The sequence below is a fragment of the Mesoplodon bidens genome (genome assembly GCF_964165515.1).
Source record: "Mesoplodon bidens genome assembly, chromosome: 14".
NCBI lineage: Eukaryota > Metazoa > Chordata > Mammalia > Artiodactyla > Ziphiidae > Mesoplodon > Mesoplodon bidens.
Genome location: NC_138170.1, coordinates 63,240,839 through 63,264,749, shown reverse-complemented (window position 1 = coordinate 63,264,749; position 23,911 = coordinate 63,240,839). Strand labels below are relative to the sequence as shown.

Below are 23,911 nucleotides of genomic sequence, written 5' to 3'. Positions count from 1 at the left end.
GCGAAGAGATTAAAGAAGAGCCAGTTGGTAGCTATATAAAAAGCTGTAGGTTCATACTCTTTTACCAGGGAGGTAAAATGTAAAGGTATATTTTCTTTGATAGTGTGAGACTTCTTTATGTTGTAGAGAAGAAAATAATACTATCTTTGGTCCCATCCTTCATTATGGCAAAAATCTTTCTAACTGGTAACCTAGGCAGCTAACATAATTATACAAAAATAGTGTGGTATCATCAGACTAAAGGTCTGATTTTCTAACTGAGCTAAGTGAATGGAATTTGTACACCTAGAGTGCCTTTTTTGCTGCTTTTCTTAATGTATATCCTGTTCACATAACATGCAGTATAATTTCTTAAAAATTAAACTTCTGCATGAAATGTATTAATGATCCACTACAAAAATTTAATTGCAGATAGAGGATAACTGAGTTTCAGTTAACAGGAGCTCTTTATTTTTCTACTTGGTTACCTGGAAACAAAATATTCTTTAAAATCTTTCACCAAGAAAAAATGACACTTCAAACTTTTAAATTCTGTACCAGCAAAACATGCATGTAGGGGGCTTCCCTGGTGGTGCAGTGGTTGGGAGTCCGCCTGCTAATGCAGGGGACACAGTTTCATGCCCTGGTCCGGGAAGATCCCACATGCCGCAGAGCAGCTAAGCCCGTGCGCCACAACTACTGAGCCTGCGCTCTAGAGCCCATGAGCCACAACTGCTGAAGCCCACACACCTAGAGCCCGTGCTCCGCAACAAGAGAAGCCACCACAATGAGAAGCCCGCGCACCGCAACGAAGAGTAGCCCCCACTCGCCACAACTAGAGAAAGCCCGCGCGCAGCAATGAAGACCCAATGCAGCCAAAAATAAATACATTAGTTAATTTTTTAAAAATTGAAAAAAAAATGCACATAAAGATCATAATGACTGTTCACAGAGATCATTTCATTTTTTATTTTATCTTTACAGTGACCCTGTGCAGTTAACTATTTTTTAAAGCTATTTTACTGACGAAGAAACACTAAAGAGAGTTTTGTATTAGGGTTTGAATGTGCCTCTTCGTCAAGATTCCTCATGATATCTGTTATTTTTTTATATATGTATAGAATACAGCCTCTGTTACAAAAAGAAGCCAGCAAAGACGTACATGTTATAACGTCCCTACTTTCCTATCAAGGTTTGGCACCTTGAGAATTCACTTTCCACTTCACAGAAAGAGGGGAAAATCTACTCTTTTCCAGCCTGTCAAAACTTAAATGTATTTCTTTTCATATTTTCATCACAATAGAACTCTAATAAAGTGAACGGTGTAGTCCAATTTCCTGTAAAGTTTATAACCACAGAAATTGGTCTAAATTTATTTTTAACACTGTTTCAAGATGCAAAGCTTCCCCCTCCCCCCTCCCCTCTACCTGCCTACCTGATCCCCAACTGAATTTAAAAACAAAAACAAAACGCAGGATACTCTGAGAAGACGATGGTCAAGGCAAATTACATTCTGTTTACATATCACTTTTAGGATGTGTTTTAGTGCTTCATCAGGGTTTGGAGTTATGACTTTAAAAATAATGTGTAGGTGTTCCCCAGCTCAGAACATTTTTGCATTATTTTTGTCTCTTTTTCTCTCAGTAAGAAATAAGGCGGGTGGGGGGGATGCGTTGCCTGTGGGTGATTCCCTGGGAAGTCCTGGCCACATCTGCACCTGGGGGCTCAGGGGGAAAAAAAAGTAAGGGTAGATAGAGTACATCTATTTAGTGTAGGTTTTTCTTTTTTTTTAAAGCAAGAAAGCAAGTACTAGTTTACTAATTATGTTTATGTATATCATTGTATTGCCTTGTTTTCTTCTCGTTATTTCTCATTTGTTACTGGTTTTTTTTTCTTTCTAAAAGCCAGGCATACACAAAAGGCATGCAGTTTTTTCCCTCCAAATGAAAATTTAACATAGCACAATTTGATCATCTTAGATAAAGAAAAGATAGATTCTCTATGTAATTTGCAGGTCTCTGGATGATAATTGTGGTTACATATAATGATTTACATTGATATTATTTCCTCTGTATATGTTATACTTAAAATTTTTATCTTTTTTGGATGAAAGAAATTAAAACGTTTTGCCCAAATCTAAAGAGGAAGCTTACTTTTACTGGTTGGAATAATCCAATTAAGAGTATCCTATCTTGAGGACAGTGCTTAAACCCAACTAATTTTTATCTCAAAATTCAAAGAATGATAGAGATTATATAGGTTAGCTGACTCTCCCCTCCAAGCCTGAAACCTTCTATAAGAGGAAATAGGAAAATATCATTAAGAAGCTGAAAAGGCAGATCATTTACTTTGCTTTTATCTAATTTGTGTTTTAGAAGCTTGCGCTTATATTCAGATAGATGAGATCTGGCCTGGTCACAAGAGCATCACTAATTTGTTCATTTAACGGATGTTTATTGAATGTTCATGAGAGCGTAACAAGAAAATTAGGTCTTTTTCTAAGGGACTGACAGATAATGGGGGAAACAATAACTAGGCAGTTTTAATAACACTGTACATGGCATATTGGAAGTTTAAAACATTACTGGAGGATCAACCCAGATTTGGAAGCCCAAAGAATACGTAAGAATTGGCTAAATAAAGAGGAGCAGGGGCCTGGTATACCAGGCTGTGTGAAGAATGTTAGGAGTGAAAGAAAGCATCACGTATTCAGGGAAATGTAGAGAACAAAGAAGTTTGGCGTGCCTGGGTGTCCTTCGGGTGGGAGATAGGGGTGGGAAATGAGGCTAGAGAGGAAAGCAGGGGCTTGAAGAACTTCATAGTTACCTACTCTTAAATGTGATGAGCCATTGAAAGGATTTCAGCAGAGATCTAATCAGATCTGCATTATAAAAAAGATTGTCTTGCAGTGTAGCTGAATGGTTAGGGTGGGAGTTAGAACAAGACTAAATTGCCATGGAGGAGATTTTCATCCTTTCTGTCTTGACAGTTGAGCTGTTTGTGTCCTCTCCCATCCTGCCATTGTGGGGACTGAGGATTTGAGTCTATTAGCATTCTTGCTCTAAAATTATGGACTTAAAAGAAAGTTCCTAGGTAGAAATGCTGTCTATGTTTCAGATGTTTGACTTTAAAAAAGAAAAAAAAAGTTATTACTCAGGCTTTAAATTACTTATTAACTACATTATTCTGCCTATGTGTTAGTATCAGTGACTGCAGATTTATCCCTGGGTATCTCCTTCAGTAAAGTGTAAGTGCTATCAAATAAATGGTTTTCGGAGCATGGTTTCCTTTGTTGACATACCAGAATCTGAAGTCTGTAATCCTTCGCAGAAGTTCTCCAGTACTAATCCTACTAGGTTATTTTTACTGAAGACAGAAAACAGTCATCTATTGGCTTGACAGAAGCTCAGAATCATTAGCAGAGAATCTAAAATCTTTTATATTAAGGTTCAGGAATGACAGGGTGAGACTACATTCATTTTCATACAATTCTTCTATTTCCTTAAAGCTGTCATCCAGCTAAAGTTGCATATGTGGAAAACTTATAGACAGTAAGTAGGCTTTAGATTTAATTTTTCTGGAGCCTTTTGTCTATATTATTTTAGAATTCATCTTAAGAGAGTATCATGTAATATGGGAATTTCATTAATCGGATCAAAATAAACCAAACCATTTTCATGGTTGAAAACTGAAGGAAATTTTTCTTGGTAGAAATTCTTTGTCAGAGTGAAGAGCCTTAACATTTATGAGGAGGAACTTTCAAACCTTTACCACCCATGCTTTTGCTAGAATCTTTCTTTAGATCAGTTTTTTTTTAAATCAAACATTTTATTTAAAGAGGGAACTTCGCATTACTAACATATCAGAAGGACCAGTATCATTTGCCATAAATAGAAGATAAGTCTAAAAGTGAATAAACTAAATTTAAAAAATTAGTGTCTGGGACTTCCCTGGTGGTCCAGTGGTAAAGAATCCACCTTACAAGTCAGGGGACGCTGGTTTGATCCCTGGTCAGAGAACTAACATCCCACATGCTGCAAGGCAACTGGGCCTGTGCGCCACAACTACTGAGCTCGTGCACCTCAACTAGAGAGCTCACGTGCTGCAAACTACAGAGCCCAAGCACTCTGGAACCCATGCGCCACAACTACAGAGCCCATGCATCCTGGAGCCTGTGCGCCACAACTAGAGAAGAGAAAACCCACACGCAACAACTACAGAGAAGCCCATGCACCACAGCGAAGAGCCCAAGTGCTGCCATGAAAGATCCTGCGTGCCTCAACAAAGATCTCATGTGCTGCAACTGAGACCTGATGCAACCAAAAATAAATAAAATAAATAAATAATAAATAAATATTTAAAAAAAAAAGAAAGTTAGTGTCTGACTCCAGACCCGTTTTGTGTTTTAAGAAGGAAGATTTAACAATGCTAAGAAATTACCAAAGGCTTACTGAGACCTCTCTTTTCATTGGAAAGAGACTAGTTTTCTCACTCTTCGGTTCAGTTAACTAATACCATGTCTAATTATCACTTAATGTTTTCTCACGCTTTGGGAAACTTTATTAATAGGATATATCAAGTCCTCTAAAAGTAATGGCATTTTGCAAATATAAACTAACAAAATTAAAAAGGAGAAGAAATGGGATGATGTATGTCCATTGACTGTCTTACTCTCCTTCCCCCTTTTATCTGTGCTTAATTGGGAGAAACGAAAGTTAGCAGAAGCCAAACTAGCCTTGCTTTTGTTTTAATGTGGCTACAACTTAGAGTGGTATTTTGATTCTCATCCTCACTCTCCTATGGATGAGGATTAGTTTGGTGACAGATAATTACAGTATTCTGATGGGGTTGGTATTAGTGTAAACCAGAGCACTATTCAAGGAATAAATGTATATACTTCTAGTTTATTATGTTCATCTTTCCTGGCAAGATTAACCTGTTGACATGGCAAGGTGGCACCTAGGAGTGATTTATTGTGATTTAGTCTGTCTTTAAAAAGTTGTTAAATATTTACTGTACAAATTGCATTAAGAACTTCCTAAAGATGATGATATTTTAATATTCTTTTACTCATGATTCTATATTTTACTGTCTGCCACCTCTCCTAATAAGTCCTCTCAAGACGCACAATTTGCAATAACTGCTTGGAGTTTATTTGAGTCTAATGGTTAACATAAATAAACTGATTAATATTACTGTTGGCTGATGATTAGTAAACATTTATATTAAGATAAGTCAGGGAAACATTCCTAACTAAAGACTAGGCAAAAGTGTATTGCTTCAAAATAGAGAATTTTTACATTCAGCACTTTCCAGCTTTTGTCTGAAACAGATAACATTTAGATAATTAATGATGAGGACTTTTTCAGAAATTAATTTTTTTCTAAGTATATAATAGCATGTTTTGTACACTGGTTTTATACCATTTTGAAAACATACCTTAAATGTACCTATAATGTTAAATGTAATTTTCTACTTAGGCCATTTTCTAACATCATCTATCACTTAAAATTTAAACAAAATTGGGACATTTCATGATGCTATCCTATGGAAATTTTGTACTTTTTTCTTATTCAGTTGAAATTTTTTATAATAATTTGAACAAAAATAGGAAATGGCTGATTTAAATATTGTTTCTATGTAACTTCGTTTGCCTCATTAACATTAAGTAGCTCATTTACTTTATTTCAGAGAAATTATTCAGAAGCCACCTTAATAATCACTGCAATAAAAAGATCAAAGGACTTCCAAAAAAATAAAATTCTTTTGCCTGTCTATTGATGTAATAGACACTTACGAAGAACAAAAAGTTTAACATTTGTCTATAAAGGATAAGTAGAATTCACTCCCTTGCATAGTTTTTGAAAACTTTATTACCGTAAATGTTCCATTTTTCAGGTACCCTCAGTATAGCAATATTGACACCTTTCTTTCTTGCCTAATGCAGAAAAAAAACAGTTTTTCATTTATTTTATTCAAAAAGCCTTAATTTCTGTTTTTTTCTTTAGTTTTATAATTTGATGATTTTTGTGTTTAATACTTTTAATTTTTATATCTACAAGCAGTGGAAGAAATAGTTCCCTAGGGGCCAAAAGAGAGAGGCCGGGGCGGGGGGCGAGGGGGAGCGCATGTGAGAATGACAGCCTGATACAAAAGTAGGAGGTAAAGGATGTATAAAGGTGTAAGCAGTGCTTGTTAGACACATGCCGAAGACAGCCTGTGATTAGATGTTTACTGCACATAAGTCCAAGGTCACTTAATTTTATGCCAGTTACGAGAGATCAAAATCTGGTAAAAATGAATTTTCCTAACTGTCAGATTAATGACTTAGGCAGATAAAAGACAAAACTATTTCCTGAATTCCTTTTGTTCTGTCAGTTTGAAATAATTTTGATTAGTGTAATATTTATGTTCCAGCCTCTATGTTTTTATTGATTTCCCTTCTTGTTTCTGAAGAATAAGCCAAACTGCTTTAAATTGTGGGTGAAGTTATAATAAATATGTAGTAGCATATAGCTGTGTAAAAAATACAAGGAATAATATTATAACCTAACTTCTGTGTAGGATATAGAGTTTCAGAAGTTCTTAGATGTCCATTACTAGTTTTTTCTGTTCTGTGTGGTAGACAAGAAAATATTCTTGTTCGACAAAGAATGAAACTAAGAGTTTAACATTTAAAAACTTACTAATAGGTAATAAATCTGGGATTTAGCTCCCCACTTTCCTGATGCCTGTAGTGTTCATTATTAAAAACAACATTTATGAAGAAAGAGGGACTTCCCTGGTGGTTCAGTGGGTAGGACTCCATGCTCCCAAGGCCGGGAGCCTGGGTTCAATCCCTGGTCAGGGAGCTAAACCCCACATGCAGCGACTAAAGATCCTGCATGCTGCAGCTAAGACCCAGCACAGCCAAATAAATAATTAAAAAAAAAAAAAAAGACAAGTTGATTGACCCGTAGTCCAGATACTTCTATTTTTATACCCCATTGCTACCTTTTACCAAAATTGTTCATTGATCACTAAGGTGTCATGCGTGTGTAATGGCTAGACTTCAGCTTTAGCTGATTCCTGAAAAACACTTAGATCAAGTACCAAAGTACAGCTTATTCTATTATTTAAGTGATTAACAAACATAAACTCATTAAAAATTATAAATTGACTTAATACTTCTACCTCAGTAGCATAACATATAAAATGATTATTTATTCTTTGTCAGATTGCATTAGATGAGCTTTATGTTTCAAGATGGTTTCCACTATCTTACTTCTGACAAAATCTCAAGCAATCTTAATTGCTGAATTTAAAGTCTCTTGCCAAGTAAGATTTAGTTTGTAAATCTTTCTGGGCACTTCACGATAAGTAACCTGTCCCATAATATCCAAAGGTTTTTAGAACTATAAGGGATGCTCTTAAGAGTTCAGATAGTTCATATCCCCCTTTTTATAAATGAGGAAAACAAGGTCCATAAATACTGTGATTTGTTCCAAGGTCTCATGCTTAGTGGCAGAGAGCTATGATAAGACCTCAAATTTCCTAATGTCCCAATCAAGTATATTTATTTACTAAATTGAACTTAACTTCCAAAGAACAATTGGATTTATGCATCAGTGAATAATTAGAAATCGAAGTGTGAACTTATTTCTGATTTGGCTTTGGAAATTTGGTATACATAAAAAAAATTTTAATGTTGACAAGTAAAATTTTTTAATTGAAAATTTTGCTTTTGATAATTTAAAAAGTATATATAAGAATGCAGATTCTACAGAATTTTTCTTATATTTTCTTTTGCTTATCTTTTTTCATTCCCCTGAAGAATTTTTGTTAACACTATAAGCTGTTAAAAGGCAGCATATTTCATTAGATATGCATAGCCATTCGAGTGGTGCCTAAGTAATAATTATTAGATCACTAAGGTACACTAAGTAAGGTAAACTGTTTTGTGGTCTGTAGAACATGAGCTGGTAGCAACTTCATGTAATTATCACTTAAATGAGGATTAAGTCAGCTTTACCCATTTGATTTTTTTTTTTTTTTGCTCAAAAGAATCCATAAAAACATTTCCTCTGAAAATTTCTTAGTTATTGATGCATGTATTTTTCCTTTACTGTCTTTTCAAGCTGATTTGGTGTCTACTTGCATAGACTAGGGTGGTGTGTTGGAGATACAATTATTTTCTCTGTGTTGCTGGAGAAGCCTCTTCCCACCCCCCTAAACACCCTATTGTTTTCCATCTCCTGAATTTTGTTACTATCTTATTATGTCCTATATTTGTAATATCTTTAACTCCCTTGTCAAGAAGAAATTAAAGAGTTTATTAGCAAAATTCGATATTTAAATAACAAATAGCAAAAACAGCTCCTGCCTATTTATGACCAGTTGTCGATCAGCATTTTATTTTAGATTCTTAAAAAAGAAAGAACTTGAAAGCAACTCAGTCACCTCCATTAATAAAGGGATTTGTGGCGTCGGTAACATAACACTTTAAACCTTTATATATGTATTGTTTCCACTTGAAATATAATTACCTAGTGTGAAAATTCATTTTGTTGCCCACAAAATAATCACAGTGTGAAAATGTGAGCCCTTCAGAATTTAAGTACCATTCTTGGTGAAATTCATCTTCTGCTGGCCATTTCAACCTGTGTGCCAACCTTCTCAAAATGAAGTCAAAGTACAGGCATAGTAGTTTGGTTTCACTTTTGAGTAAGTGTGGTACTTCGTAGCCTCCTTGGAGTTGGAGCAAAGGCAAATATTTTGTCCTTGATCTTTTGTGCAGACTTTTCCTGCTAGACTCCAGTAGACAAATAATCATATTTTGTATATTTAGTACTTGATAGCTTCACCAAAAATTTGAAAAAGGTACTTGCTGCCAATCAGATAATCTTAATTGCTAATAAGGACGTGACACAAATGACTCTGTTGAGTGAAAGGTGTTCTCAACATTGAACTTCTCTTTAATAGCATTATTAAAGTAAGCATCCTTGATTGCCCTTTCCCTTAGCTATCCCAGAGTGTCTTCCGGTGCAAAGTTCATCAGTTTTTAAAATAACTGAATTGTCTTGTAGAAATACCCAATTCCCTTTTATCCAACTAAGCAATAAGATTAGTTGATTTACTTCTTAAATGGCATATTTTCTATCAGACTCTCTTGTTTTAACTCTTTTAAGTTAGTTCCTTTAGGGCTTCAGTTGAGAAAGAATTTCAGTTCCAGTCCTCCTACATTTGTTTTCATTGGAAAAACATTTCCTATCTTTTCTTTTTCCTCTGTTTCTCAAACCTACAAAGTGAAAAAGGCCTGATTTCTTAGACAAGAAGCATTTGTTGCAACCATATATATATATTTTTTAAGTTTCTTTTTGTGATGACCTTGAACAAGTTCAGTGGTTTGTCAACCTTTTTTACTTGGTGGTGGAGACAGCAGTGCCAACATTTATTTTAATATCTCCTAGCCTCAGTTGGGTTGTCCCCTGGTGAAGCATATTACTTGTGGCAACTCCATTCCATAGCAGCACACAGTACCATATTTGTCCTGTGATGTTTAATCTGACTGGAAAACTATTATATTTTTATCTAATCTAAAAATCAAGGTTTTATTTTCAAAGGCTTCTCATACCTCTGTTTTGGATATTCCCTTCTCTCCTATTGCTCATTTATGCTTCATTTAAGACAAAGAAGATTTTATTTTCTACTTTCATTTAAATCATATTGAAAACTAAAACCAGTACTTCCATTTGGAAAGAATTTAAGTAAAAACAAAAGGGAATCTAAAGTTTAAAACTAAGCTTTAAAATAAGCATGGAAAACATTCATCTTACAAAGGTCTTATCCCATTTAGTGGTGCATTTCAAAAATTATTTTCATGTTTTCTATAGACATTAGAAGCAAATAATTCTCCACAGTAATATTTTAAAAAATCTTTCTGCTTACTTTTACTTTTAATTTTTTTTTAACTATAATTCCTGGCAAAGAGCTTTAGAACTGTGGAGTATGATATGGTGCATTGTTTTATAGGTAAATATAGAAGTTTCATTCTCTTACAGTTTTAGAATCTTCCTCTAAGACACTAATTCTTAATACTTCTGAATCTGGATGTTTCAGCACATGGTGTCCTGATTACTTCTTCAATGTGGCTCTGCTTTTTAAATGTTTATTTCAACAGTTTGATAGTTTTGACTTTAGAATTAGGAGTGCAGGGGATTGAAGTGGTCTTTCCTAATGTCCGACCAAGAAAATAGTTGTATTAAGCTGTTTTTAGTTTATAGATTATAAGAGAACATAATTCTGATATCTTGTAGTCATACAAATATCCAACTTAATGTGGGTGGTAGAATTAGAAGAAGCAGTTCAATATAACTGAATGTTGAGTTACGGGTTTCTTTTTTCTTTTTGTTTTCACAAGAAAGATTTGCCCATTCTGCTCACATCCTAGTTTAGATTATATGTCACAGAGCCAAAATTTGCTTAATTTATTAGCTGTGTAGTTGGAATTCACAGCATAGTGGAAAATGTTTGCAGATAATTCTGTGCAATAGTAGAAACTTCAGTTGATTCCTCGTATTTCTTCAGGGCAGTGATCACAACCAGATTCAACGTATGCACAAAGCAGCGGATACCATGGTAGCGGCCGTCGCTGATTGCTTTTACCATGTTGGATCCATTGTCAGTCTCAAAGACCTACTTCCAGCTAGGTGCCTTGAACTCAAATAGCTTTTCACACAGACTTCAGGATGTGAGCTAAGGTATGGCCTTTTTTCATGAGCTGGGCCTACATATGGGTTGACAGTAACCTGCAGCTTTTATAGAAAAGAGACTGCTGTCTGTAGTTTAATGTCAGACAATGACTAGTTGTAGTCATCATTAGGCAGGTAGTGTGTGTTCTTCATATATTTGAAGTATTTTACCTTTTGAAGATTATTCCTTTTTCTGCTGTATGTTTTTTCAAAAAGACTATCCACATAAAAAATTCTTGTTAGAACCTGCTGTAAAGGTCTAATTATGTCTGCTTTATGATTCAGCCATTATCTTCAAGATGTATATGATTATTTCTTTTACGCATTTGGTGTAAAAAATGCTGTTTTTAAAATTTCTGTGGATTTTTTTGCACTATTCTTAAACATTTTTAAAATTTTGTGGTGAAAAATAACAAAAATTTTTATCCTAACTATTTGCAGTATTTTAATAATAGAGATTTCTCCTACTAATCATCTTTTAAAAACTGGAGTTAGGAAATTGGTATTCATGAATAGGGCTTGAAATTTAGAATCAGTAGTTTTCTGAGGGTAACTTGCTCTAAATTGCATTGAGGCAGTTTACTCTCCATGCCAGAGGTTCTTGTTTCTTCAAGGAGAAAATACTCTAATTCTGGAAAAATGAGCTTCACTCCTGTAATCTTCCTTCTCTGCTTGGCAAGATATGTTTCTTTAAGTGACATCTTTATTGAGAACATAATGGATCAACTGACTAATGATAGATTTAGGAAACCATCTTTATTTTATTACAGCTATAACTATAACTCTTCTGTTTTCTCAAACTACTTACTGTTGTTTTCCTATTGTTCAGTGGCCCTTCTAATTAAGAATTTTTTTAAGCCCCAGGAAGAGAATCATTTGCAATTGGGGAGAGAGAGAGTCTTTATAAATTCAGAGGGGGTACTGTCAATCAACTTAAGTGTTTTTTCTTGAGTCTCAGTGTTTCACAAAGTTTGTGAACAGCCATTGGTAAATGCAGAATTTGAGAATCTGTTTGAGCTTGTCTACCAGAATCATATCTTTATTTAAAAAATTGTCAGACTGGGCTTCCCTGGTGGCACAGTGGTTGAGAGTCCGCCTGCCGATGCAGGGGACACGGGTTCGTGCCCCGGTCCGGGAGGATCCCACATGCCGCAGAGCAACTGGGCCCGTGAGCCATGGCTGCTGAGCCTGCGCGTCCGGAGCCTGTGCTCCACAACGGGAGAGGCCACAACAGTGAGAGGCCCGCGTACCGCAAAAAAAAAAAAAAAAAAAAAAAATTGTCAGACTCACTATTAAACTGTAGTCTCAACTTAACTTCATAGCTATAAAAGATGCAGTATGTTATTTGATTCTAGCAGTAAAATGTCTATTTCAGTCTTAAAACATTCATTCACTATATTCTCCTTACTTACATATGCAAACATATATGTTCATATACATGTTCACACACAGAGGTTGATGACTAATATGATACACAGCATAACATCTACCAAGTGGCTCCTGAGTAGCAAATGAGAGTTGGCCATGTGTTCTCTGTGACTCCTAAATATACATCAGGGAAGATAAGAAGAGAGGGTAGGAGAAGAAACAGTAACCCAGTGACACATTATGGTTCTTAAGTTAAATCCTCTTGCCAGGTGAGGTGGTGTATGAGGTGGTATAAAAATATCTGTGGATGCTAGGTTTTCACACAGTGTGGGAGCCAATTCAAGACTCATGCATAACACTAAATCCGGTTACCGTTGTTATCCATTTGAGTGGCTCTTCTTAATTTACCTCTTATTATCTACCTAAAGTTAAGCACTGAATGGCTTCTGAGCAGATTTTTGTCTTTGTGATAAAGAACAGTTTATTTGGACATAGATTGCATGATATTATTTTGTTAAGGACTCTTCTGTCTTCTGTTAGTCTTTTTATAGTTCTCTAAGGCTCCATGCCCACTTTGTGAAATGTTGTTTTAATATAATAGCCATGTCCTTTTGTTAGTAGCTGTACAAACTAGAAAAATGAATGATGCATAGTTTAGATCATACCTTAGCATAAACATTTTAAACACTTTTATTTATATGTGATTTCAGTTTGTTTTAAATTATCTATTTAATGAATTAACAAAGATGTAGATTTTTAGTATCTAAGCAGTAGTGTAATGCTGATGTGAATAAAACATGCTGAGAGTTGAAATAGAAAAAAGGAAATTGATATTTAGTTGCTGTTTTTAGTGAACCTTGTTAATAAAATGCTACTGCATTCACCTATAAAATTTAATTTGAGTCTATATTAGACCCTGAATAGGGAATACAGAAGAATATCTTTAAAATGATTATGCCCTAAAATTTAATGTTTAAATAAAGATTCAGTGTATAGAAGCACATTATATTAAGTTACCTAGTAGTGAACCTGCACTTTATTCTGGAATTTTTCCTTTTTCCCCCCCTTGGAAATTAATATACTCTAAGTGAAATACAAATAGAATTAAACTGAAAAACCACCTATGGATCTTTGTTTCCCAAGTCTTAGAAGGCAGAGGATCTTTTACTTTTAGATATAGAAGTGATTTCTCTACTTCTAGGTACATAGTTACTGTAAGTATGTTTTTAAAGGTGTGGATCGAAGGACATACCAGGTATTGGGGTCTTTTTACAGTATGACATTTCTACAGTGTTTAACTCTTGTCTGTTTTTGCATATGAAGAGACAAGCTATCCGAAACTTTGGTTATTATGCTAGGCATTATCCTATGGCTTCAAAATGAATCTAATTTAAACTACTCCTGGTATATATCATGTGTATGTCAAATGAAATGCAGACTATCATGTTGATTTTTAACCACTGTTACTGATTTATGGAAGTATTTATTTTTCAAAACTACTAAAATCTTAATTTTCCTTGCATTTCTTTCCATATTAAAAAAACCTTTTCAGATCTAAAAGGGAAAATGTTAAAACAGGAGTAAAACCAGATGCATCTGATCAAGAGCCAGAAGGACTTACTCTTTTGGTGCCAGACATTCAGAGGACTGCTGAGATTGTTTATGCAGCCACTACCAGTTTGCGGCAAGCAAATCAAGGTACAGCACTATTCTCTTTATGCTCCTTTTCTTTTGATACAAAGATGTTTCATTTACTTACTGAAAACCGCCTTCTCTTCCCTCTATGTTAATGGTTTTCCAGCAAGTTATTTACTTAAAGATTCTGTTCTATGTCAGGTTTTCAAGCTAATTATATAGTCTCTAATTTTAAAATATTTATCTCTACTGTGTATGATTTCTGAGACTCTTAGTAGGCTGACAGCATGCATTATAAATTTCTCTTTTCTTCCCACTGAAAGTTATGAAATTGAAAAATGCAACTGTATTAGATAGAAAACAGTACATTAATAGTGTGTAAGAATTCAGTTAAAATTGGCGTTTTCACATATTACCAATGGAAGAAATAAATGATGCTTCATCATCTATTGCTTCATTTCTGCTGGTTTTGCCTGAATGGATGAAATCTAATTAGCATTTTAAGAATTTAAGCTTTAAAGTTGATAAGATTTTTAGCCCTATTATTTTTATGAAATAGAAAGAAATCTTTTAATTTTAAAATGGTACAATAGGAAGATAATTATGAAGAGTTTCGTAATTTTTCGGAATTCAAAATCTGAACTCTAAAAGTTAATAGTTTTTTTGTTTTACTCTTCGAAAATGTATACTTATGTTATTTATCTTGAAATGTTAAATAACAGAAAAAAAACTAGGTGAATATTCAAAGAAGGTGGCTATGAAACCCAAACCTTTATCACTATTGAAATCACTTGAAGAAAAATATGTGGCTGTCATGAAGAAATTACAGTTTGGTAAGTTGAAATTGTACTTTTTATTTCTTCAGCTCTCATTTTACATTTTTTAATAGTGCTATTGAAATGTGTTCTAGTAAAATTAAAGAATTTCAAACTTGCTTTTACCATGAATTATTCATATACTCTATGTATGTGTGTATGTATGTTTATATATACACACATGCAAAAACTTTTATCTTTCTATCTCTGAATTTATATCTGTGTTTATAGTTATGTTTGGAAATCATGATTCAGTAGAAACCAGGAAAAAAACAAAGCCAAATGTCTAACAAACAGGCAGAAAGTGGTTTTCTTTCTTTACCTCTCCATGTCTGTATATCCTTGCCTGAAGGAAGCCAAGACCTGGGACTTTGAACCAAGTCTGTTACTCTTACCATTTTAGAATTCCAAGGGATATACCTTTGGAAAATGTAGCCTTTCCCATTCCAAAACTCTTGACAAGTAAGGACTGATGAAAAGATTATATAAGCACCCTTCATAAGGTGCTGGTTTATGAATAAACACTAGAATTCCAAATTTTGATGACCATTATTAACTATTATTGTATGTCCCTCTTTTTCATTCTTGAGAACCAGCCCAAAGGACATTGACTATACTAAAAAGAACACCAAAGTAGGAGTCCAAAAAAAAATGTAGATTTATGTCGTAACTGTCAGAGTCATAGGCCAGAGCCTTTGATTAATGTTAAGTCAGCCAGGAGGCTTCTCTCATTATCACTTAAAATCATAAACTCTACCAGTTGGACGTGACTTTAAATGTAATTGAGTTTTGCTATCTATTGACTTTTAGAATAATTTAGAAAAAATAACGGGTTTTCTGTTGTGTTGTTTTTTAGTAAACTGCGTTTTCTAACTTATGTATCAAATATTTTCTCATATCACGATTCTTGTACAACTTGATATTTATTGACTACCTAATATTTTTATAAGCCTAATTATTTTTTAAAGTACTTTACATATATATATATATATATTTTTTTGGCTGCGCTGGGTCTTTGTTGCTCCGTGCGGGCTGTCTCTAGTTGTGGTGAGCAGGGGCTAGAACGTGGGCTCAGTAGTTGTGGTGCACGGGCTTAGTTGCCCCTCAGCATATGGGATCTTCCCAGACCAGGGATTGAACCCGTGTGCCCTGCATTGGCAGGCGGATTTTTAACCACTGGATGACCAGGGAAGTCCTTGACTGCCTAATATTCTCATATAAAGTACTGTCATTTGTTTAACCAATAACTAGACCTTTAGGTTGTTTCCAGTTTTTCAGTAACGTCAGCAACATCTCAGTGGGCATTATTTCATATAAATATTTGTACACATCCAGGATTATTTCCTTAGGACAAATTAATAGAAGAGGAATTGCTGAATCAAGCAGTATGTAGGTTTTTAGCAACTAGCCATTATCTTCGATTGTATATTTTAATAAAATTTTGGTATAAGAAGACCCTGTTTTCTTATAGATATATGACATAAAAATTTCCTCCAGGCATGGGGATAGGCTCATGTGTGTATCTGGTGGATTGCTATTTATACAACTCAAAGGAAATATATCCCTGTATTATGTGAAAGGCAGCAGAGTTGAGCAGATGAAATAACTCTGGTTTACAAGTTTACTGATAGAAACTACTCAGTAGTCTTGCTGAGACATAGTACATTTGTAGTGCACAGACCCATGACACTGTTTATAGGTCTTCCCCTTTTTTCTAGGTTATAAACTTCCTGAAGACAGATATATTTTCCTGTTTATTATTTAACCCAAAGAGCCTAGCCTAGGACCTTGAACTTAGTAAGTTCTTGGTAAAATTTACTGCATTAATGGTAATTATAATGTAGTTTTCATGTTTTTCTGTATATTTAGAATTGTGTGAACACAAGATCAAAAGTTACCATTGTTTCTTTGTATTTGCCCTTGTATCAGTAGGTGGTTTTAATTTAGTTTTATAAGATATTTAAATATCTTTGTTTTCATCCATTGGTGGGGTAGGTTTAATCTGAATTAGAGATAGAGTTCAAATCCACTTTTTTCTTTCTATTTTGTATGGACATATAGCTTATCAGTAAATCATAACTTTAAGTCCTTCCAAATCTGCCTGAATAAATGGTTAAGAATTAACCCATTACTTATATTCTATCAAAGTACTTCAGAGGCTTCCCTAATAATCCTGTTTTATCCTATTAACTTAAATTTCAAAAGTAATACAGAAATAAACGTCAGCCTGTCATTTCTGTTCTCTGATTCCAAATCAGTACAAATATATAAAGACTTATTCTCTTTTTAAAAATGAAATAGGGCTTCCCTGGTGGTGCAGTGGTTGAGAGTCCGCCTGCCGATGCAGGGGACACGGGCTCATGCCCCGGTCCGGGAAGATCCCACATGCCGCGGAGCGGCTGGGCCTGTGAGCCATGGCCACTGAGCCTGCGCGTCCGGAGCCTGTGCTCCACAACGGGAGAGGCCACAACAGTGAGAGGCCCGCTACCGCAAAAAAAAAAAAAAAAAAAAGAAAAGAAATATACTGAAATACTTTTTGGCGTTTCATGTTCTGAATTATTTTGGCAAAAAACATTATATACCATTCATTTTAACAATAAATTATCTGCTACTTTGCATTGTGATTTAAATGCTTGATATTATATAATCTGCCTGCATGTCCAAATTGTAAATTAAAATTGATTTCTTCCTTTGCTTCCATGACATATTCCATTGCTCTAGCAGCATTAACACACATATGTAGGTATTACATAAACATTTATAGTTTGCTCTTCTTCCACATTGCAGTCCTCTCCATTTTGTGGGGGAAGAAGGGTTAGTGATTTGTTTATTTGTAATTTTTTGTTATTATGACAGCTATCCTCCATTCTGGTTCTTTTTTTTTTTTTCAGTGTTTTTTTTTTTTCTTTTCTTTTAGATACGTTTGAGATGGTTTCTGAAGATGAAGATGGGAAATTGGGTTTTAAAGTAAACTACCACTACATGTCTCAGGTGAAAAATGCAAACGATGCTAACAGTGCTGCCAGAGCCCGCCGCCTTGCACAAGAAGCTGTGACGCTGTCAACCTCACTGCCTCTTTCATCGTCCTCTAGTGTTTTTGTGCGCTGTGATGAGGAGCGACTTGACATCATGAAGGTAGAAAAAACAACTTTTTTTCCTATTTCCCTGGCTAATCCAGTTATTCAAATATTCATATAAAGCACTAGAAATAACATGAATTTAAATAAATTTAATAAAAATTCTGTTGACCATTTTGGACATCAGTGAAGGGAGTCCTTTTTTTTGTTTGTTTTTTTTGTTTTTGTTTTTTTTGCGGTACACGGGCCTCTCACTGTTGTGGCCTCTCCCGTTGCGGAGCACAGGCTCCGGATGCGCAGGCTCAGTGGCCATGGCTCACGGGCCTAGCCACTCTGCGGCATGTGGGATCTTCCCGGACCGGGGCATGAACCCATGTCCCCTGCATCGGCAGGCGGACTCTCAACCACTGCACCACCAGGGAAGCCCAAGGGAGTCCTTTTCTAATGTTAGTTCAGAGTATGTGGATGAGAGTACTATTCAAAATAAAGATTTAGAAGAAAATACCAAGATACCTTCCCTAAACAAAGGCTGTGTGCACCCTGTCATAGTTTTAGAACATACTATCAAAGGATTTAATGCTGGTCAGTTGAAAAAAAGTTACAGGACTTCTTCCTTGTAATCCAGAATACTTATCTCATGTTTTATACTATCAGTCTTCAAATTTTTTTATCTTTTTTTCTTTTTTAGGAAATTTATATATTTACATACTCATATGATTTAAGTAATGGTAGTACAATAATAAATAAAACCAGCAGCTTTATGTTTTAACACTGTGGTGATCTGGCCTTAAATTCCAAGAGAAGCTGCAGCTAGTAATTTTTAAAGATTTGATACCTGGGGTGGGAGGAACCTTTCTTTACTTGATTTAATTCATGGATTAAATATTGTGTCTTCCTTAGATACACAGCTAAAAACTATTGACCCATTGATTTGAATAAGGTTTTTTGCTTGTTTGCTTTTTTGTTTTGCTCTTTTGGATAATTTTTCAGTAGAAATCTCATAGACCTTGCCTATTGACCACACTTTTCCTTGATACAAACAGTAGAGCTGATTATTATATGATTGCCTAGGGAAGTATTTTATTGCTAAATGGACCACACAAGTTCAAACTTGTGATTGTTAAGCATTATGCTGTACCTCACAGAAAGGATCCCAAGTTGGAGCCCCAAAATGTAAATCAGAGTTGTCACAGAACGGGACTCTAGTACCACTTGCCTCCACACACAGCTGTTCAGGACCCGAGGCTTTGCTGCTCATGTCTTGTACACTAAATATCTGTTGATTGACTCAAACATAATTCATTAAATAATTCTGACACTCACTGTTGGGTTCTCTGCTGTTTTTTGGACTACCAGTAACCCTAAGGGAAACATCACACCTACTGTTCTCTTAGAGCCTTTTTATCATAAATTGTTACATGAAAACATTTATTCCTGTTATCTACTTGTCTCATTATCCCAGAAGAAAATATTTAAAAGTAAGCTATTTCTTGGACTTCCTTGGTGGCGCAGTGGCTGAGAATCTACCTGCCAGTGCAGGGGACACAGGTTCGAGCCCTGGTCCGGGAAGATCCCACATGCCATGGAGCAGCTCAGCCTGTGTGCCACAACTACTGAGCCTATGCTCTAGAGCCTGCAAGCCACAACTACTGAGCCTATGTGCCACAAATACTAAAGCCCGCGTGCCTAGAGCCCATGCTCTGCATCAAGAGAAGCCACCGCAACGAAGAGTAGCCCCTGCTCGCCTTAACTAGAGAACGACTGTGCGCAGCAATGAAGACCCAATGCAGCCAAAAATAAATAAATAAATAAAATTTATTTTTAAAATGTTAATTTATTTTTTTTTAAAGTAAGCTATTTTTTAAAACATTAACTTGAAGATTTGAAGCAGAAAGTTACTCTCATACCTTTGAGATATGATAATGAATATACCTAGAATCTCAAATTGTTGACAGTAATGTAGAGATCATGAAGGAAAGCTCTTAGAAAAAAAGTAACTTAATAGGGCTTCCCTGGTGGCACAGTGGTTGAGAGTCCGCCTGCCGATGTAGGGGACATGGGTTCGTGCCCCGGTCCGGGAAGATCCCACATGCTGTGGAGCGGCTTGACCTGTGAGCCATGGCCGCTGAGCCTGCACGTCCGGAGCCTGTGCTCCGCAGCGGGAGAGGCCACAACAGTGAGAGGCCCGCGTACTGCAAAAAAAAAAAAAAAAAAGTAACTTAATATTTTAAAAGGTATCTGCTGTTAAGGTAAACTTTCCTGCTGCCAATTGGGCATCTCTCTTTTAAAAGCCCATTTTCACCAAAACCAAATCACTTTAATTGTAATTTAAAACCGTTTCCTAGTCCTGTGTATGTTTTTAACTTTTAACTTAATTTTTAATACATTTTGGTAGAGATGTATATAGGATGTAAGAAGATTGTTCTTATTTCATGTTGAATTGTTTTTCTAAATAGTAGCATTTAGGAATAGTAACATAGGCTTTTGTGTTTGTATGTGCATACTAGGTTCTGATAACTGGTCCAGCAGACACTCCTTATGCAAATGGCTGCTTTGAGTTTGATGTCTATTTTCCTCAAGATTATCCCAGTTCACCTCCTCTTGTGAATCTAGAGACGACTGGTGGTCATAGTGTGCGATTCAATCCAAACCTTTATAATGATGGCAAGGTAATGTAATTGCAGTCTTTTGTTTCTAATGCCAAAGTATTGTAACCCAAAGGTTCTTTGTAATTTGAACAGAAATTTTGTTTTAGTTATCTTCTTTTCAAAAGTACGTGAGTTTCTTTGTGCTTCTTTTCCCTGTATGCAAATTAGCCTGAGGAATGAGAGAGAAGGAACCAAAAATGGCAGAAACACAACAGTGTTACAAAGCACTTATAGTCTTAAGGGGTTATTGTGAGGGACTAGCTTATTGAACACATTCCTTGGCCAATTGAGAGCTATCTCCACTCAGAAGATAACAGACCCAGATGCCTGTCTTTGCCATTCACCTTTCTTTACTTTCTATATCTTCAATTCCAGTTATCTTTTCACAATTGCCTGAAGATACTATCCATGTTTTCTATGATGTGTACCATTGTGAACTTATTTTTAAAGTTTAATTTGTGTTAAAATGTTTTATATTTTCTTGTAAGTAGGAAGATGCATTCCTGTCTCCACAAAAATAGTTGACGAAGAGGTATAATAAAAATCATTTCAGGGCTTCCCTGGTGGCGCAGTGGTTGAGAGTCCGCCTGCCGATGCAGGGGACGCGGGTTTGTGCCCCGGTTCGGGAGGATCCCACATGCCGCGGAGCGGCTGGGCCCGTGAGCCATGGCCGCTGAGCCTGCACGTCCGGAGCCTGTGCTCCGCAACGGGAGAGGCCACAACAGTGAGAGGCCTGCGTACAGCAAAAAAAAAAAAAAAAAAAAAAAAAAAACATTTCATATGGCAATAAACCTTCAAAAATTAGATTTAAAAGAATAATCATCACCTTTCAAAGTAATTTTGGACAGTTTGATGAAATTTCAGTAGTAAATTCCATGCTGAGTGTATTCAATGTTTAAAAATTACTAGAAGGTCAGAAGAAATTTCTCGATTTCATAAGCAGACTCTTTGATGATGTGAGAATAATAAATGCTTGAAGTTGATCTGCTTTATTAAAGATGGCCCAAGTTTTCCCTTGGTTTTGTCTTCCTATTTTTATTTTTTTTATTTTATTTTTTTTTACGGTACGCGGGCCTCTCACTGTTGTGGCCTCTCCCGTTGTGGATCACAGGCTCCGGACATGCAGGCTCAGCGGCCATGGCTCACGGGCCCAGCCACTCCGCGGCATGTGGGATCTTCCCGGACCGGGGCACGAACCCGTGTCCCGTGAATCGGCAGGCAGACTCTCAACCACTGCGCCACCAGGGAAGCCCCTTCCTATTTTTAAAAGGTGCAGCCTGCCTCCGATCTGTGCTTACAAGTTATCATTTTGTCTTCACCATAAGCTCAAATCGCAAAACTGGAATTCATTTTCTGGGTTTATTGTAGGATACTTAACCAGAGGTAAACCTTGCTTTGTTGGGGAAAGCAAAGAACAGGTCTTTTATAACTGAGCAAAGTAGACAAAGTAGCAGTGTTGACTTTATTCAAGAGAGAGTCTGGAACTTGAATAGAGTTTAAGTGTAGATGTTAAGAATTATTTAAGAAATTACTTCCTTGGACTTCCCTGGTGGCACAGTGGTTAAGAATCTGCCTGCCAGTGCAGGGGACCTGGGTTCAAGCCCTGGTCTGGGAAGATCCCACATGCCGTGGAGCAACTAAGCCTGTGCGCCACAACTACTGAACCTGCACTCTAGATCCCACAGGCCACAACTACTGAGCCCACATGCCACAACTACTGAAGCCTGCACACCTAGAGCCCGTGCTCTGTAACAAGAGGAGCCACTGCAGTGAGAAGCCTGCATACCACAACGAAGAGTAGCCTGTCCCCCTCTCGCCGCAACTAGAGAAAGCCCACGTGCAACAACGAAGACACAATGCAGCCAAAAATAAATTAATTAATTAATTAAAAAAAAATAGAAATTACTTCCTTAAGACTTACTGGTATAGGGAAGAGGTTTAGGGTTTGAGATTCCAGTACCCAGAATTGTATAGTCTGTACATTGGGACTAACATTCAACCTTGGGATCTAGATCTGTAGTTAGGAAGCAGATCCCTGCCAATGGTAGTCACAGGGACGCTCTAAAAACCAGGTGGAAAGGTATGTCTGATAGTGCTTCAAACGATAATTCACAAAACTGTTCAGATACAAGTCTTTTAAAATTATTAATGAATTTATCTACTAAACAAATTGATGTATTTTGCATTATTTTCACAGAGCATTAAAAGAATAGCAAAGAGATGGACTGCTCTGCTTTTTTAAGGACCACTTATTTTCCAAATCTGTTGTCCATTACATGAAATTATTAGTTTACAAGTACAGATAACATGTCCCTGGTTCTCTTTTTCCCAGAGTGACTGTTGGCCTGTGTTTGGCAGATGCTTTGAGTTCATTCTTGCTCTTTGAGTGAACAAGTAACTAATGCGTCTTCATATTTGTTCCGAGGAACTCTGGGGATCCTCAGGACCCTTCAGGGAATCTGCAGGGTCCTCCCCTTTCCCACTTCATGTTTGCGTGAGGCCAGATTTTATTCATACATTTCAACCAAAGCAATATATAAAAACAAGTCAAATGTAGAGGCAGGTATGAAATCAAGATCTCTTCTATTAAGCTATAACCCATTTTCAAAATTTACAGAATTTTGAAAGAGATTTTCTTAAATGTAAAACAATACCACTTTTCCTCACCAAAAATTTTTTTGTTGTTGTTTGAAAAAAGAGTTATTTTTCATTAAAAAATGTTATTTGTATTAATGTGTAATAGCTGCTAACTCATTTTTCATTATGAAGAAATTATAATGCCACACAGATTTGGATCACATTTGAAGATACCAATTTGTTTTAACAGACCAACCCTTAGGGTTTTCTGGGGGTACATGAAACTGAGATACTTTCACATAATAACATTTCAATTTTATTTCTAGTTCCGGCAGATTACTTTTAAAAAGCACTCCTTTCAATTCTGTTTATACTTTTCCCCCTTCTTCCTCAGGTTTGTTTAAGCATCTTAAATACATGGCATGGAAGACCAGAAGAGAAGTGGAATCCCCAGACCTCAAGCTTTTTGCAAGTAAACAAATTTCTCTTACAGTTTCACTTAGAAAATAAGGAACCATCTTGGTTTAAGAACATTTATTTTAGCGACCAAGAATAAACATAGTAAACCATAAAAAATAAAAAGCTAGATTGATAGGAAGTACATATTAAATAGCTTATAGGTGAGCAGTTAGTACAGTGGAGTTATAGCTCATTTTGAGTTTAGAATCTTAAGTTAGGACATTAGAATTTTCTTTTTGTCAAAATTCCCTTTTAAAAAATCCCTAACTTGCCTTAAAGTACACTCTGGTGCAACAAGATCAGGCAAGACAGATTAGCCTTTTCCATCTCCCAGCCACTATAAGGCTGAAACTCAGGTGAGTAGAATTTAATAACTACTAGTGTTACATGTCTCTCCACACGTGATATGGTTCTTCTGTAATCTAGTTAATAATGGGACTCGGTGCTTCCCTGGTGGCGCAGTGGTTAAAAATCCACTTGCTAGTGCAGGCGATGCGGGTTCGACCCCTGGTCCGGGAAGATCCCGCGTGCTGCAGAGCAATTAAGCCTGTACACTACAACTACTGAGCCTGTGCTCTAGAGCCCGTGGGCCACAACTACTGAGCCTGTGCTCCTAGAGCCCG

The 23,911-nt window shown here is 36.0% G+C and overlaps 1 protein-coding gene across 1 annotated transcript in view; it reads left to right on the top strand.

The window, feature by feature from the left end:
• The window catches only part of BIRC6 (baculoviral IAP repeat containing 6), a 238,718-nt gene that overhangs the window by 197,975 nt on the left and 16,832 nt on the right, over positions 1–23,911 (top strand). Inside the window, 5 exon segments of the mRNA XM_081254965.1 lie at positions 13,630–13,775; positions 14,435–14,545; positions 17,445–17,662; positions 20,112–20,273; positions 23,224–23,301. Of these exon segments, the coding sequence (XP_081111091.1) occupies positions 13,630–13,775; positions 14,435–14,545; positions 17,445–17,662; positions 20,112–20,273; positions 23,224–23,301 (715 nt within the window).